At 33.2% G+C, this 14,449-nt stretch overlaps 2 protein-coding genes across 2 annotated transcripts; both read right to left on the reverse strand.

Annotated features, from left to right (window-relative positions):
• Positions 1–266: 266 nt before the first annotated feature.
• Positions 267–6,077, reverse strand: LOC148605487 (transforming growth factor-beta-induced protein ig-h3-like). The gene is made up of 6 exons (XM_088550037.1): positions 5,862–6,077; positions 3,765–3,976; positions 3,335–3,530; positions 1,911–2,009; positions 1,378–1,491; positions 267–431 (listed from the first exon to the last, which is right to left on the reverse strand). The coding sequence occupies exons 1-6, from the start codon at positions 6,016–6,018 to the stop codon at positions 337–339; spliced, it is 873 nt and encodes a 290-aa protein (XP_088406163.1). The 5' UTR covers positions 6,019–6,077; the 3' UTR covers positions 267–336.
• Positions 6,078–10,753: 4,676 nt separating this feature from the next.
• LOC148605488 (uncharacterized) lies at positions 10,754–11,842 on the reverse strand. Its single transcript, XM_088549720.1, has one exon. The coding sequence runs from the start codon at positions 11,703–11,705 to the stop codon at positions 10,869–10,871; it is 837 nt and encodes a 278-aa protein (XP_088405846.1). The 5' UTR covers positions 11,706–11,842; the 3' UTR covers positions 10,754–10,868.
• Positions 11,843–14,449: the final 2,607 nt, after the last annotated feature.

Raw genomic sequence — 14,449 nt, forward strand, 5'->3', positions numbered from 1 at the left:
GTTTTTTGGTTTGTTTTTTGTTTTTTTTGTTTTTTTTTGTTTTTTTTTTTATGTTTTTTTCAACTAGAGAATAAAAGACGTGAGGTAATTTGAAAGATGGCAAAGACGAAGCATTCTTTCTATAGTTTCGACCAATCAAACCTATGTCACTCTGAGTTAAAATCTAAACATAGAAGACAAGACTATGATTATGCCGAAACATGATATCAAGAAATCAATTCTTCGATGAGTACTTAATTACACGTAATTCAAAACTGAAATAGAAATTGGTAGAATTCGACTTTAATACACAGATAAACAGACACTATAAAATGTGTTATTAAATAGTTCAGTAATTTAATTAGGAACCATAACTCCATCAATAACGTGGATGATACCATTAAGAACTGGAATGTCGGTCTTGGTTACATGGGCGTGGTCTACTGTCACGGCTGAAAAAAAAACGAAGGTTGTTGACATTAAATGTTGATATAAGCAATAAAACATATAAAAACTATAATCATTAACATTGACTAAAATTCAGAATTATCGCGTTTTTTTTTATATTATTAAGAATTATTTCTATTTCTCCATAAACCGTGTCATTTCATATAATACTAGTATAGGATTTCTCCAGTCCTTAACATTAAGTTGCAGTGCACTCATACAGCATAATTAATTTTAAATTTTCATGGTTTAAAAATTTAAATTGTCGAGTTCATCTTTGTATATCGTATACATTCAACTGTAAAGTAAAGAAGATACGTCATGTTTGATTGGGCTTTCATAGTGAACTTGTCTTTACAAGAAAGAATTCAGAATCATTAAATTGAGAGTTGACTGTTTCCTGTTTTTATTGATGCACATGAAACTCTGAATATTGTACTTAAGTCTTACCTTCATTGTCAAGTGAAAATAATTTGTTAAAAAAAAACAATCTTCTGAAATCTACCACTTAGTTCTATTTCTGTTTATTATAGTTATGTTAATTATTTGATTTAACGAGGTAGGCCTAGGGTAAGGGACATAACTCATGAAATCAGTGATATGTTTGTATCATATTCAATTTCACCTAAGTCTATCAAGCTTCTATTTGAAACAAAATGAAATCAGTCCAAGTTACTTTGATGCTTACAGGATTGATGTAAAATGTTAAATACAAACGTTTAAATAATTTGTAAGAGTTGTGTCCCTTAACTGGGGTAATAGCTTTCCAGTTTAATTAAACCATCACACTATTGAACAGTTAGCAAAAACAATACTATTTTAGAAAAGATTATATTTTCTGGTTTAGTTGAATTCGAATTAAATTATAACTTTAAGGTTCAGACATTTGACATTCAACTTAATAATATTGGCGAGAATTTGAAAACATTTTACCACATTGTTAACACTAACCATTTCCGGATTTAGACACTGTAATGTCTTTTCCAGCCAATGTTGTGACTTTTTGTCCGTCTTTAAGATCTGCAGCGTAGTTGGTACCAGAGACAACGTGGTATTTCAAGACATCTACAAAGAAAAAAAAACATAAATTATCGATTGACATCGATAATTCGTGGTTAAAAAATGGACGAAATTTTTTTTTTTTCTGTTTTCATTCCTGGTAACCTTCCCCTACACCCACAATTTCCTCCGCAGATCAATAACCACTTCTTTGTTTACCACGTAACATTCCAATAGTATTTACTTTACTTTATGTGAAAAAAATCATAGGGCATGAGCACTACCCATGATTAATCTGCGAAGCTGTTATCGGTGTACTTTACCATTTTCATAAAAGGATGTGGTTTAGCGCCGAATTTGGCGGAGGTGCAAAGCTTTAAAATAGAGAACATATCCTCTGTGCATGAAATTAAATCCACCATATCTTATGCACAGACTTGTTTGATGTTTTCAGCTGATGGAAAACTGCACGACGTGTTACTTACTTGTAAATAGGTTAGGATCGGCGAGTAGTCCCTGGAGTGATGATGAAACAGCTGTGAATGCAGCATTTGTTGGTGCAAATAATGTGAATGGGCCAGGGCCTAGAATTAAACAAAATCGTAAATATCTCTTTTTCCGACGCAGTCGATATAGTTTCGCTTTTTATTCTTTTAAAGACGCTCTTCTATTGAAACGCAATTAAGTCACCTGATCGGACTTCTGTTTCCCGATTGGCCAAATACTGATAATTTTGTGGCGTTCGAAAAAAACAACTATCGAAAATTGAAATTGCTTGCTATGAGTTATTTCCGGAATGAAATGTAGAAAATTTTAAGTCAAATAACAAATTTTTTCGGCTATCTTTTTTTAAAGACACTACTTTATTGTTATGTTAAATGCTGTTATTCTTGGTATCAGAATGTACCCCCAATTAATTAAATTATAGGAATTGTATATAATCCATGGTTTTACTGCTCATCCTTGGCTTAATATGATATCTTGTATTATGACGTGATGCATTGAACCATGCTTTATCTGAATCAATTTATAAATTAGAATGTTTCCTGTTATTGAGAGTGTTTGGTTCTATAGAAAACAAAACGGAATAATAATGAAATGTAACAAATGTACCAGGATATAAAACGTAAAAAACGGTGAAAACTTTCAGAAATCACCAAATGGTCTCCAACAAATGTAAACACACCTTAAAGTATCCATTATAATAAAACAGAACTGGATAGCATGCACATATAGCTGGGATCCGTTCTGATTACTTTTAAAACTTGTCAGAAATCGCAGGAGAAAAATTCTAGTATTGCCCTTCTTACAACTTTAGAACGATTTCTGACAGTATATCTAGGACGTCTTCGGAAAGTTTTACTCAAGATCAATGTCAATTTATTTTAATTCATTGATAATCTACTAAACACAGTTTCTGATAATTCTACCAAAATGCCGAACGAAACTATTTTGATTTCTTCTGACCTTTCTAGACTTGCCATGCAACGGCCTGTCCCGGAAAGATGTTTGGGCAGATTTTGTGACAGAGTAGATCTAGGTTGACATCGTTTTAGGAGTGAAAATTTGGCTGAACTATGACAATGGATAATTTTATACTTGTAAGAGTAATCAAGGGAACCAAGATTCTTGCGGAAATCAAAAGAATGTAATCCAGGGACATAGACCAGACATGGAAATCACAGACAATCACAACAAAGAACATAAAGTAGCTAAAATAATACATGCAAAGAAACAAAAGTAAATGAACAACGGACTCCACTAAAAATAATAGTATCTCCAACTGTAACAATAATGCTTGCCATTTGATAATTGTCTGAAAGGTTGTGAAGTTTTATCCACGTCTATATATAGGTCAATGAAATAAATTATGTGTGAACTTGTGTCACAAAATACTAAATGCACTCACCTTCAAGGGCAGACAGTAGGTTAGTGACGGTTAAGGCTGCTGTAAGATCTTTGAATTGGTTTGGATTTTTCAGGAGGTATTCTACCATGTTGACACTGGCAGCTGGGACATTGAAGACAAAATCGATTCCTTGGACAACTCCGTTGGAAACAATGACGTCTGGTTGAATGATCTTTACGCCATTGACCAACACTTTCTGTAAATTGTATATTGTTTTACTGTTTTCATTTTCCCTTAGAAACAATCGTTATATATTATGGAATCGAAAGGGGGGCTAGGATCGAGGCAGTTATGAAAATTAAATTATGATGAATCATTAGTGTTTTACGCATGAAACTAACAGATGATTCTTATTATTCCATGGTATGCATATTGACTTTACACATGTTGCCATAGCAACCCCGATGAAGAACATAGTGATTGAACTTACTCCATTGGCGTCTTTTGTGAGTGTCAAGTTTGTTCCTCCAAGGGATGTTTCTTTATCGCCGTCTTTGATGAATGGCGAAATAAGAGCACCATTTGTGACGTGTTTCAGTAGAAGACTTCTAATGGCGGTCTGGTCGTTTAACAACTGTTGGAGAATTGGTGCAGGAATTTTTTGGAAGGCGGCATCAGTTGGAATAAAAGCAGTGAAAGGACCTAACAAGAGAAATGTTGTTTCCAATACTCGTATATAGAAGGTCAAGAAGTTGGTCAAACACTTATATGGCACGTCGTTCTCGTCGAAACAATGGGAATAAAATATGATGTAAAATTTCATAATCTTCACTCAAAACTTTTATTAAGCACTCAACATTTTTTACACACTCAGAATTTTTATTCCGCACTAGGATTTCAAACATGCACCAGAAATTGCTAAATTGTACAGAGAAATGGAAGTACGGACGCAAAAAAGGAAATAACGCACTCAAAAATCAGAATTACGCACTCAGAACTGTGCGCAATATTAATGCTTAAAAAGCATAAGTACTCATGCTCTATGACTTGGTTGGTGTGTTCTGAAATTAAAAGATCACACTGGAAGTATTGAATTCATTCGTAACTACTCGGCAATTTCATAATAATCACCAAATACTTACAAAACCGCCGAGTACTAACGAATGAGAAGTATTTATACGACTAGAACACGTGTATCAATGACAATGGAGATCTACAAGAGTCTTTTCAATATTTGTTGAGTGAACACGTATATAAATACGCTATCTTTTTTTCATTCAGAATACAGTAGCCCAAGTAAATGTTTAAAGTTTACAAAAATACGCCGATCTATTTAACATGCAAATCATATTTCATGAATTATCATGATTTCTGAATAATTTCATGATAATAAAAGTTTGGAGTGAGTAATTAAACATTTTGAGTGCGGAATAAACATTTTACATCACATATTTTATTCCCATACTTTTGACGAGAACAGCATGCTATACCCTTTACGAGAAAACTTCGGTTTGATGCTTAGATCTATGTTAGAGATGCACTAAAGTCGACAGTAAGGTCGACAACCAAACTAAAATGTATACCGCTAACAAATGCATATGAAACCTGACCCTCTGGAAACAAACTGTTAACTGGTTATGCACTTCTAAAGTCGAGGAAAAAAAACGTTCTAAATGGCACCTTTCGACTCCTCCCAACACACACAACTAATTTTTTTCCGGGGATGGGCATGATGCATGTTTCCCATACTTCAGATTTTGGAAATAAATCCTTTTTATACTTTTTTAGCCTCACATACAGGCTGCCGAATGGGACTTGATCTTTTTGTAATCAAAATCAACTAAATTCCGTCATAACAAAATCAATTTTGTCGTACAAAACTATGTTACACAGACTTGTTTTATGATCGCTTCATTTTGTAATGACAAAATTCATTTTTTTATTTGACAAAATTCAATTCTGTGTCACAAAATTCAAATTTTGTATGCAAATTAGTTTTCAGAATCCTTTGGATATGCAAATGAATTCTCTCTCATTGCGATTTTTGTAAGAAGGCCTCTCATTGGATATAGTAACCGCGGGTCTCGCAGGTTTCCGATTATTTCGGGCAAGGCAATATCACATGGTTGTTGCGATTTTCTGCAAAAGTAATACTTTAATATATATTACTTACTTTTGCAGAATAGCTCATCACGAATATGATATGTCCTTGCTCGAAGTTATCGGAAACCTGCGTCTGCGAGACACGCTGTTACTCTTTCCAATGAGAAAAAAGTAGACAAAATTAATACATCAATCGTATGAAGAATCAATAAGTCTAGCTGGGCTCCGTCAGTTTTATAGAGAGTAACACAGTTGACCTCGGGTAATGAGTTGAAATGTCTTACACTGCATGCAATTAACTCGTCCGAACAATTAACAAAGAGCTTTCTATCATTATTTAAGTTTGGTAAGTGTTTACATGTACTTCTTTGGTATACCTAAGGAATTATATCAGGTAATGGGCATTTTATCAAGTAAAGTCTAACTCTATTTCCTTAAGTTAGCTATATCACTCGCTGTAACTTAAACGATACACATGACTTACCACCACTACTGAACTCGCTCGTCAGATTGGCAATTTTGATCGCTTGGACGGCATACGTGTAGTTAGCAGGATTAGCCTGTAAAAACTCAAAAATGTTTGCAGCAAAGGCTGTAGAAACGAAAGCTGTGAAAGCAACAATAACAATTAAAACCTTCATGTTGATGTCGTGAATTGCCAATTCGTAGTCCCTACTGTGTGTGTTAAGATAACAAGTACGAGAAGATAAGTCTGAGATAAATAGCTTGTGAATCGTGACTACGGGGAGAGGGGAATGTTTGAGCTTATTTGTCCCTAGCAACAATTTTTTGTTGTATAAGGTTACGTGGAAGTCGATTTTGTTATTTTTTTTATCATATGCACCGACAGTGACGCTTAAAAACTATTGATGTCCGGTTTGTTTGATAGTAAGTCCTTGTACGTCTGACCACCCGTAATGGTTTTTTTTAATATATATATTTTTTAATTTACGTGATATTAGCACTTAATAACTGTTTTGTTTTTGATTTGTTGTTGTCGTATTTATTGTCGATTTTTTATGGTTTTTTTTGGGTTTTTTTTTTGTTTTTTGTTTTTTTGTTTTGTTTTTTGTTTTTTTTTTCTTTCTTTTGTTTATATCAATTGTTAACTGTATCCGGCTGGGTACAACAACCACGGCCAAAAATGCTTTGTCATATTGCACATTCATGTAGTACTTTAGTTAGCTTTGTATTCATAAAGCATTGAACAATGTCATATCTTTGACAATGAATATGTCCATGACCAAATTTAAAGATCTAAAATTACATTCACACATAATACCTATACCTATTCTGAACACAGACAGTTGGTCATGTAGTCCTTTTCTTGTACTATTAAGTGTAAGTATTTGTAAGAATCAGGCAAAATGGGAAAAAATCAGAAACATGCATGTCAAAACCCCACCGACCTGACAATTTAATTTCACTCAAGAGTGCTTTCTTATTTGAAAAGACCATTATTTGATCTCTGCATCATTGGATTTGCTCAGAAATTTTTCAACAGAATCTTAATAAAATGAGGTTTTTGACAGAGTTATCTGTCATTGAAATGTTCATTTTCAGTGCATTTCAATAAAATTGTAATTCAATGGTCCAGCATGGAAAATCTTGTTTTATTTCTTTGATTCTGATGGTGCAAATAGTCAAATAAACTTTCAAAATGATGGGTTTTTTTTCATACCTTGTTTTACCCACTGTCTGATTCTTACAGGGACTGATACTTAATTAATATTGTATAACATTTCATCGAAGTTGAGCATTTGGGTCAGTTTGTATTTCCGCTAAAAACTGACCAGTCGATCAAAATAGTTTAGTAGGCAAAATTTTGCCTTCTATTTCACTCTATGAATTGTCTATAATAGTTTTTGTATTGTTGATCCGTTAATGATAAATGATAATAATCTCCTTTATTTAAACAGAAAAGCATATTTAGTCCGTGGACTAGTTTATAATATGGTCCTGTATATATGTACAAAGTATACAACATAAAGAATAAAATGCACTTAAAAGTAACACAGTAAAATGGCACGAAAAATTTAATATATATAATAATGTATTACATATTAGCAGTAACACTTCTAAAATAATAATCTAGATTTGGAACTTACGCAAAAATAGTCCTACGCAGAAATGTTATTTCAAAAATTAAAGCTGTTTCTGAAAGGAAAAACATTTCTGTACATTTTATAAGTGCATTTTTCTTCTTGTGCTGTAAAGCAATTTCTAAATATACCCATATCTTGTGAAAATACTGGGATTTCCCATGCTATTTATAGACCCTTCACTTCCGGTGGCCAGTACTGCACTGCAAGTCTGTTACATGAAACCCCACATACCATTCTGAGCATTGTCAGCTAACATATGTAGAATCATGTTGATATATATAATCCGCTGCAAGTTAAAGTTAAGGTAAAATCTAGAGAATCCACAGAATGTTTTGAAACATATTATTTTCACTTTGTCTAGTATTTCTAGAACTTATTTGACGAACAAATTTAAAAATATATAAGTACTTAGGTCTAAACACTAGTATAGCTTTTCTATATGTAAAATAATCAGACATTGACATCTATTGTCCGAATTTCTTCTGACCCTGCAACCCTCCTCTTTTTTATTTGGAATTTGATATATCGGGCTATATGCCCAACCGACTATGGCATCCATCTCAATTTGTCAAGCAATATATGTGATGGTGTCATAACATTATGCACATTTAAAAGTGATACGTGCAGCCCTTTCTGTAATTTAAATATTTTATTTACATTGTTTACACTTTTTGAATTGGACCATACAGTACTACAACAGTTAAAATGTGGAAAAAAAAAGTTGTATACTTTAAGTAGAGCTTCAGTAGACATAAGACTTCTAAGACGCTTTAACACACCAATTTTCTTTGAAATTTTTTAAGTTAAAATATCAATATGGTAAGACCAAGATAAATTACAATTAATATTAACACCTACAAGTTTATAATTTTCAACAGTTTCTAGTACAATATCATCTATGTTAATAAATATTTTTCTAGTTTCTGCGTAGTGCCAATAAGCATGCACTGAGTTTTCTTAAGATTCATTGTAAGTTTGTTACAATTCATCCATTAAATAGAACTTACAATAAATTATTATCTTCTTTTAATTTTCTCTCAATAACATTTTCACATTTGTCAGTAACATTTTGTGATATATCATCAGCATAAATAGTTGCATATGAATGAACTAATGAACTAAACTCGCCTAAATATAGCTGAAATATTGCTGCTCGGGCGTTAAAGCCCAACAAACAAACATGAACTAAACAATATGGATAGTCATTGACAAATAATATAAAAAAAACAAGGGTCCAAGGATAGATCCTTGAGGAACACCTATAGTAATAATTCTTGGCTCGGGTAGAAAACCATTCCACCAAACACACTGCTCTCTGTTAGACATATATGAATTAAACCATTTCAAACTATTTTTACACAAACGCCAAGCATTTTAAGTTTATGCAACAATACAACATGATTAACCGTATCAAACGCTTTACTCAGGTCTATAAATAAAACACCTGTTAACTTCCCTTCATCTATATTTTTTTGAAGCCAACGATCAATTTAACTGTTTAAAACAATTTCACATGAGTGCTTCGGTTTGAAACTAGACTGACGATTTGTAATTAATTTATTATATTTGCCAGTATTGAAAAGTATTGAATACATGTCTTTCTATTATTTTGCTGACAATAGGTAGTACCGAAACTGGTCTGAAATTATTTACAATGTGTTCATCTCCATATTTAAAAATAGGAGTTATTCTTGCTACCTTCCAGTCCTTTTCAACAGCACAACAAAATTCAAAATATGAGTCAAAATATTAGCAATAACATCAGTTGTCATTTTCAGTAATTTGACAGTAATATTCTATAAACCAGTATCTTTTGCTGTAGACATACTATGTATTTCTGTTTTCACAAAAGTTTCAGACATATTTTGAATAAGAAATGAGTTTGGTTCCATAAGATGTTTTACATCAGGCAGAGATTTATCAAAGTTTTCCCCAAGATTTGACCAATGATACAAAAGATCTTACTTCCAAATAAGATCATCATTTATCCAGTTCTCTGAGTTGGCATTAATCCTTCTTTTCGTGTATGGTAAATGTCTATCAATTTCAACTGTAAATTTATATTAAAATATTGACCAGATCTAATTGACATCATTTTTAGTTTTTTTATGGATTCCCAGTTGACTTTAAGCATATCCTCAATGAGTAAAGCTTCATCTAGATGTTTAAAGTCTCTACATTTATCATTGTGTGTTTTCTAGGGCCGCATTTCAGTTTTTTTACGAATAACATAATTTAAAAGGTGGCCACTGATGCTAAGTGGTATAACACCAGCTGTAGAGAACTTTCCTTTTTTCACTGTATCCATCTGCACCATGAAAACTGATTTGTTCAAGGTGTCAAAGTTTCCTTTCCTCTTTCGTCTACTCCGGACTTGACTTTTTATGAGCAACTAGAAAAGTTGTCAACTTTGTGTTTACAAAATTGCATTCTGTCATAACAAAATCACTTTTGCTTGCAATTTAACACAAAATTCACTTTTGTGTCACAAAAATCAATTTGTGAGACAAAAGTCCATATTGTGTCACAAAAGTCAATTTTGTATGCAAATTAATTTACAGGATCGTTTGGATATGCAAATGAACTCTCTCATCACGATTTCGTAAGAAGGTTTCTCATTGAATTTAGTAACCGCGTGTCTCGCAGACGCAGGTTTCCGATAACTTCGAGCAAGGACATATCATATGGGCGATGAGTAATTTTGCAAAAGTAAATAATACCTAATAAAGTAGAACTTACTTTTGCAAAATAGCGCATCAGCCATATGATATTCCCTTGCTCGAAGTAATCGAAAACCTGCGAGACCCGCGATTACCATATCCAATGAGAGGCCTAGACCTTCTTACAAAATCGTAAAGAGAGAGAATTCATTTGCACATCCAAAGGATCCTGTAAATTAATTAGCATACAAAATTGACTTTTGTGACACAAAATTGAATTTTGTCTCACAAAAATTACTTTTGTTATTTCATTTCCATATCAGATAACAAATGTCAGTTGTACTCCAGCAATGCTAGAGGTTGGCTGGTAAGCTGTCTTCTGACATTTTGCCAACCTTTGCGAACAAATTTGTAATGAAGAAGGGTATTGATGTGATGGTGCTTAAAAAAACTGAACAATTCTGCGTCTTTGAATTAGAATTGACTTTCTTCAACTTGAATATTTGATTCCCTCTAAAAAGGTGTTAAAGCGCAAAATCATAAGAGACCACAGTAATCTTTAAACTATTTCCATTTTAATTTCTAAAGAAACGTTTAGCATTGGTGCAGTTTATGATGAATTGTATTTACTATAAAATTTCCAATTGACATAGTATAGTTTGTTTTCATTTTATTTTCTTCAAATTAAAAACATTGTAAATATAGATTGTCTATCAATGCTCAAGCCTAGGCATCAATGTCGACTTGAAGGTTAAACATTGGAAGAAAATCCTTCATCATCTGGTGGGTGTTTCTGGATTTCATAGCTTCGCTGAATTTTTCCTTCAATGTTTGTCCATCGAAATTGTCATTTACATCCATTCCCATTTCTTTCAAGGTTCCCATCATTCCCTTTTTGAAGTCAGCCATGTTCCTTTCTTGGTCCAACTCTATTCCATCTTCTTTCATAAATTTGACGATCTCCTCTCTGAGCATTTCTCTAACAGTTTCGATGGAATCGTCTTCCTTGGCACCAACCATCATTCTGATTTCGATGTGGACATTTTTGCGGAGTTGTTCGTGATCGTCAACGTCGATTCCCTGGTATCTGAGTTCTTTTCCCATAATGTCGGTGATTTTTGGGAGAATTTGACCTCTGAACCCAGATGGTCCTTCGCTCATGTCGAATCCGTAGTTCTCCATTTCTTTCTTGAAATCTTCAACTGATTCCTTTTTCATTTGTTCTTTCATCTGCCCAACTTCCTCGAGGATTTTGTTTTTCATCTCTTCTTTGTTGTTTTCCATTTTCTCCTGCATGTCCTCCATCATGGCGGATACATCGAGGTCTTCTGGCATGTTCTTGACGGCATTTTTTATTTGCTCTTCGGAAAATCCCATGCTCTTAACCATGTCCTTCATTTCAGGAGGCATATTTTTCAGGGCTTCTTTGATGTCCTCTGGCTTCAGATCTTTGATCATGTCCATTGCACCAGATGGAAGTCCTCCACCAAAACCAGGCAGCATACCGGGAAACTGTGCCATGGCGCCAACTACCAAGAGTCCGAAAATGACTATCTTCATCATGGTGCTGTATTAAAAAAAAAAACTATAATTGATGATAGTATATCACCAAAACTGATAGTATCTATAAATTTGGTATAACTCAGTGGCGGATCCAGAGGGGGTGCAGGGGGTTGGCAACCCACTTTTTTTATTGGAAAACTTGTCATTTTCATGTGTAAAATTGACAAAAAATGGCAAGTAATGGCCTAGCATCCACCTCCACCTTGTTCTAAGGAACCCCGGCCGCCACCCATTCTTTTCAAAATGTCTGGATCCGCCTCTTTAACTACTAGTGTTTCTCCATTAACTCTGGCTTACCTTAATATTAATACTGATATTAAAAATAAGACACTCTTCAGTAAATGAAATAACTAACGAAAAAATTGCCTAAGGAAAAAAAAATTAAGTTATTTCAGAAATTTATTTATTTTTGGCACTGTACATATTTTTTTACGCAAAGCAACTGGACTCGAACCTGTTTGAAATCTACGGAAGCATGGCTACAGTTGAGTAAGTTAATATACTTAAATCTAACAGTAAAACACACGAAACATAAAATCAAAATGTACATTCCATTATTAACAGACGAAAATGTGACCATTTAATATACTTAATGCATCAATCTTACCTTACGAAGTGAAAGGACTTGATTCCAAAATCGAAGTAATTATTTTTTGTCAATTCTCATGTTTTATACTGGTTCCTTATTAACTATTTTTGCATAACCATCTGCAAAGTTTCATGTTTATTCTGCATACTATTGCATGTTCTGGACGTACCCTCGGGATAGAAACGTGTATTAAAACCAGTAGACAAGATTTTAAAGATCGGACTTCTAAAGTGATACGAATATGTAATATTGCAATTATTATACCAATCCGGGGCATTTGTTAACTATACACACAATATGTTAAGAACCTTTTTTTAGAGACGAGCGGAGTTCTAAGATATAAGTAAAAATTACTTTTATCTTGGGTTCAGGATGGTTAAGGAATCGGAAACCGATGGTGCCCCCAGTTTAAACAGGAAAAAAGAATGGATATGGTGAAACATACTTAATGAACCAGCGTATAACCGAAATACAAAATATAAATACTTTCAGAGATCATCAAAAGGTCTTCAACAAACACACCTTCAAAAAAGCTCTGAAAGGCCCCGACAACAAAAGTATACTAATAAAATCCACGGTAATATAGTAATGACAATTCTTCAGGCAAAGCAATAAAATTAACCATCTACCTTTTTTATGTCTAATGAACAAATTAAGGGACTCTATTTACATGTGTACTAATATTTTTGGTGCTCATCTTAACGTTTACCTGGACTTTCTTGCTGGTGAACATTTTATTACAGTCAGACATAGAACTGCATGTACCGAGGATAAATTACTGATCATATGAGCTCATTTTTTCCCCAACAAACCCCTGTTCTCTTTCGGTCTTACTACTTCATGATTTTAAGATAATTACCAAAAGTTTTTATCTTATGAATTCAAGAATATCTAATTTTGAATCTTTTGTTTGAAAATCCTATGATTGTAACAATCAATAGAAGGAGGATATAGAGTGAAGATTCAACATTATTCAACCTAACAAAGATTTCCGCACTTTTATTAATCACACTACATGGACTACGTAAGAAAATCCATCAGGTAATGGTCATTCAACCAGGAAACAACATTAGTCTCCAAGTTAACTATTTTACTTGCTAAAACGAATTCAAAATAATAGGAGAGATTTTTTTAAAATCAATATTGGAGAAGCAAACAGAATCATTATGGTAGATAACTGTAATCCAGCTCAAAGCAGTAAAGAAAGTAATAAAGACATCAGAAGTGAACTCAATAACACATACAGGGGAACCTGTCTAAACCAAACCAATATTGCACCAAGATATTTGTTCTGTTCAGGAAGATACAGTGAAAACTGTTTGAATCAAACCCTGAATAATAAAAAAACCTGTCTAAACCAGACAACGTTCGAAGACCCTTTGTATCAATTTTAATGCATTTTGAACCTGGGTAAATGGAACTCCTCTCAAAATCAAATAAATTCAAAGTCCAAAAGATTTTGACAGGTTTCACTGTATTTGGTTTACACAGGTTAAAAATAGAGACTTCAGAGGATGTTTGGTTTACACAGGTAACTGGTTTATCAAGGGTTCAGTTTGGACAGGTTTCACTGCATAGCAATATGATTTGTTTCATATAATAAAGGTTTAATATAAATTCAAACACTATGCAAGCATTTAATACAGCAAATTTTTTGCATTTTATATTAGAACTAATTGTATTTTCCCAAAATCCTGGAAAATCTAACTTCAGTATTGTACAGACAGGTGGAGAGGCCATACTTTACCTTGCAGAAACACTTCATCCATGTTTAGTAATATACAAGTCATTTTGTCTCTATTTTCATTAATATTTATTATATAAAATAAATACAAAAACAAAAATTGTCTATCTTAGGACGGAAAGTTCATGGAATGTTACTATAATGGAGAAGTCTGCACCATAGATATTTGTGTAAATACGTGTATTAAAATGTTTATAAAGGATTTTTGTGTGTGTGTGGGGGGGGGGGCCTGGTGCCCCCCTTACGTGATTCTCTGGATCTGCCACAGATATGCATGAACAATGAAATGAACATCATAAAAATGCATACTTATACGTGATGACACAATGTGGTTTAAAAATAACCAACGTTTCAATTTAATTATAACAAACGAAATTAAAAACAAACAAACAATAAACCTCTTCATTATAT

Source organism: Perna viridis, chromosome 10, assembly GCF_037379345.1.
Source record: "Perna viridis isolate PV_CMFRI_1.1 ecotype Kerala chromosome 10, ASM3737934v1, whole genome shotgun sequence".
In the NCBI taxonomy this organism is placed as follows: Eukaryota; Metazoa; Mollusca; class Bivalvia; order Mytilida; family Mytilidae; genus Perna; species Perna viridis.

Coding starts and splice junctions, on each gene's coding strand:
- LOC148605488 (XM_088549720.1), bottom strand. CDS start 11,705: ATGATGAAGATAGTCATTTTCGGACTCTTGGTAGTTGGCGCCATGGCA.
- LOC148605487 (XM_088550037.1), bottom strand. CDS start 6,018: ATGAAGGTTTTAATTGTTATTGTTGCTTTCACAGCTTTCGTTTCTACA. Junction 3,977..5,861: donor GAGCGAGTTCAGTAGTGGTG/GTAAGTCATGTG, acceptor TTCTCTTGTTAG/GTCCTTTCACTGCTTTTATT. Junction 3,531..3,764: donor TCACAAAAGACGCCAATGGA/GTAAGTTCAATC, acceptor TACAATTTACAG/AAAGTGTTGGTCAATGGCGT.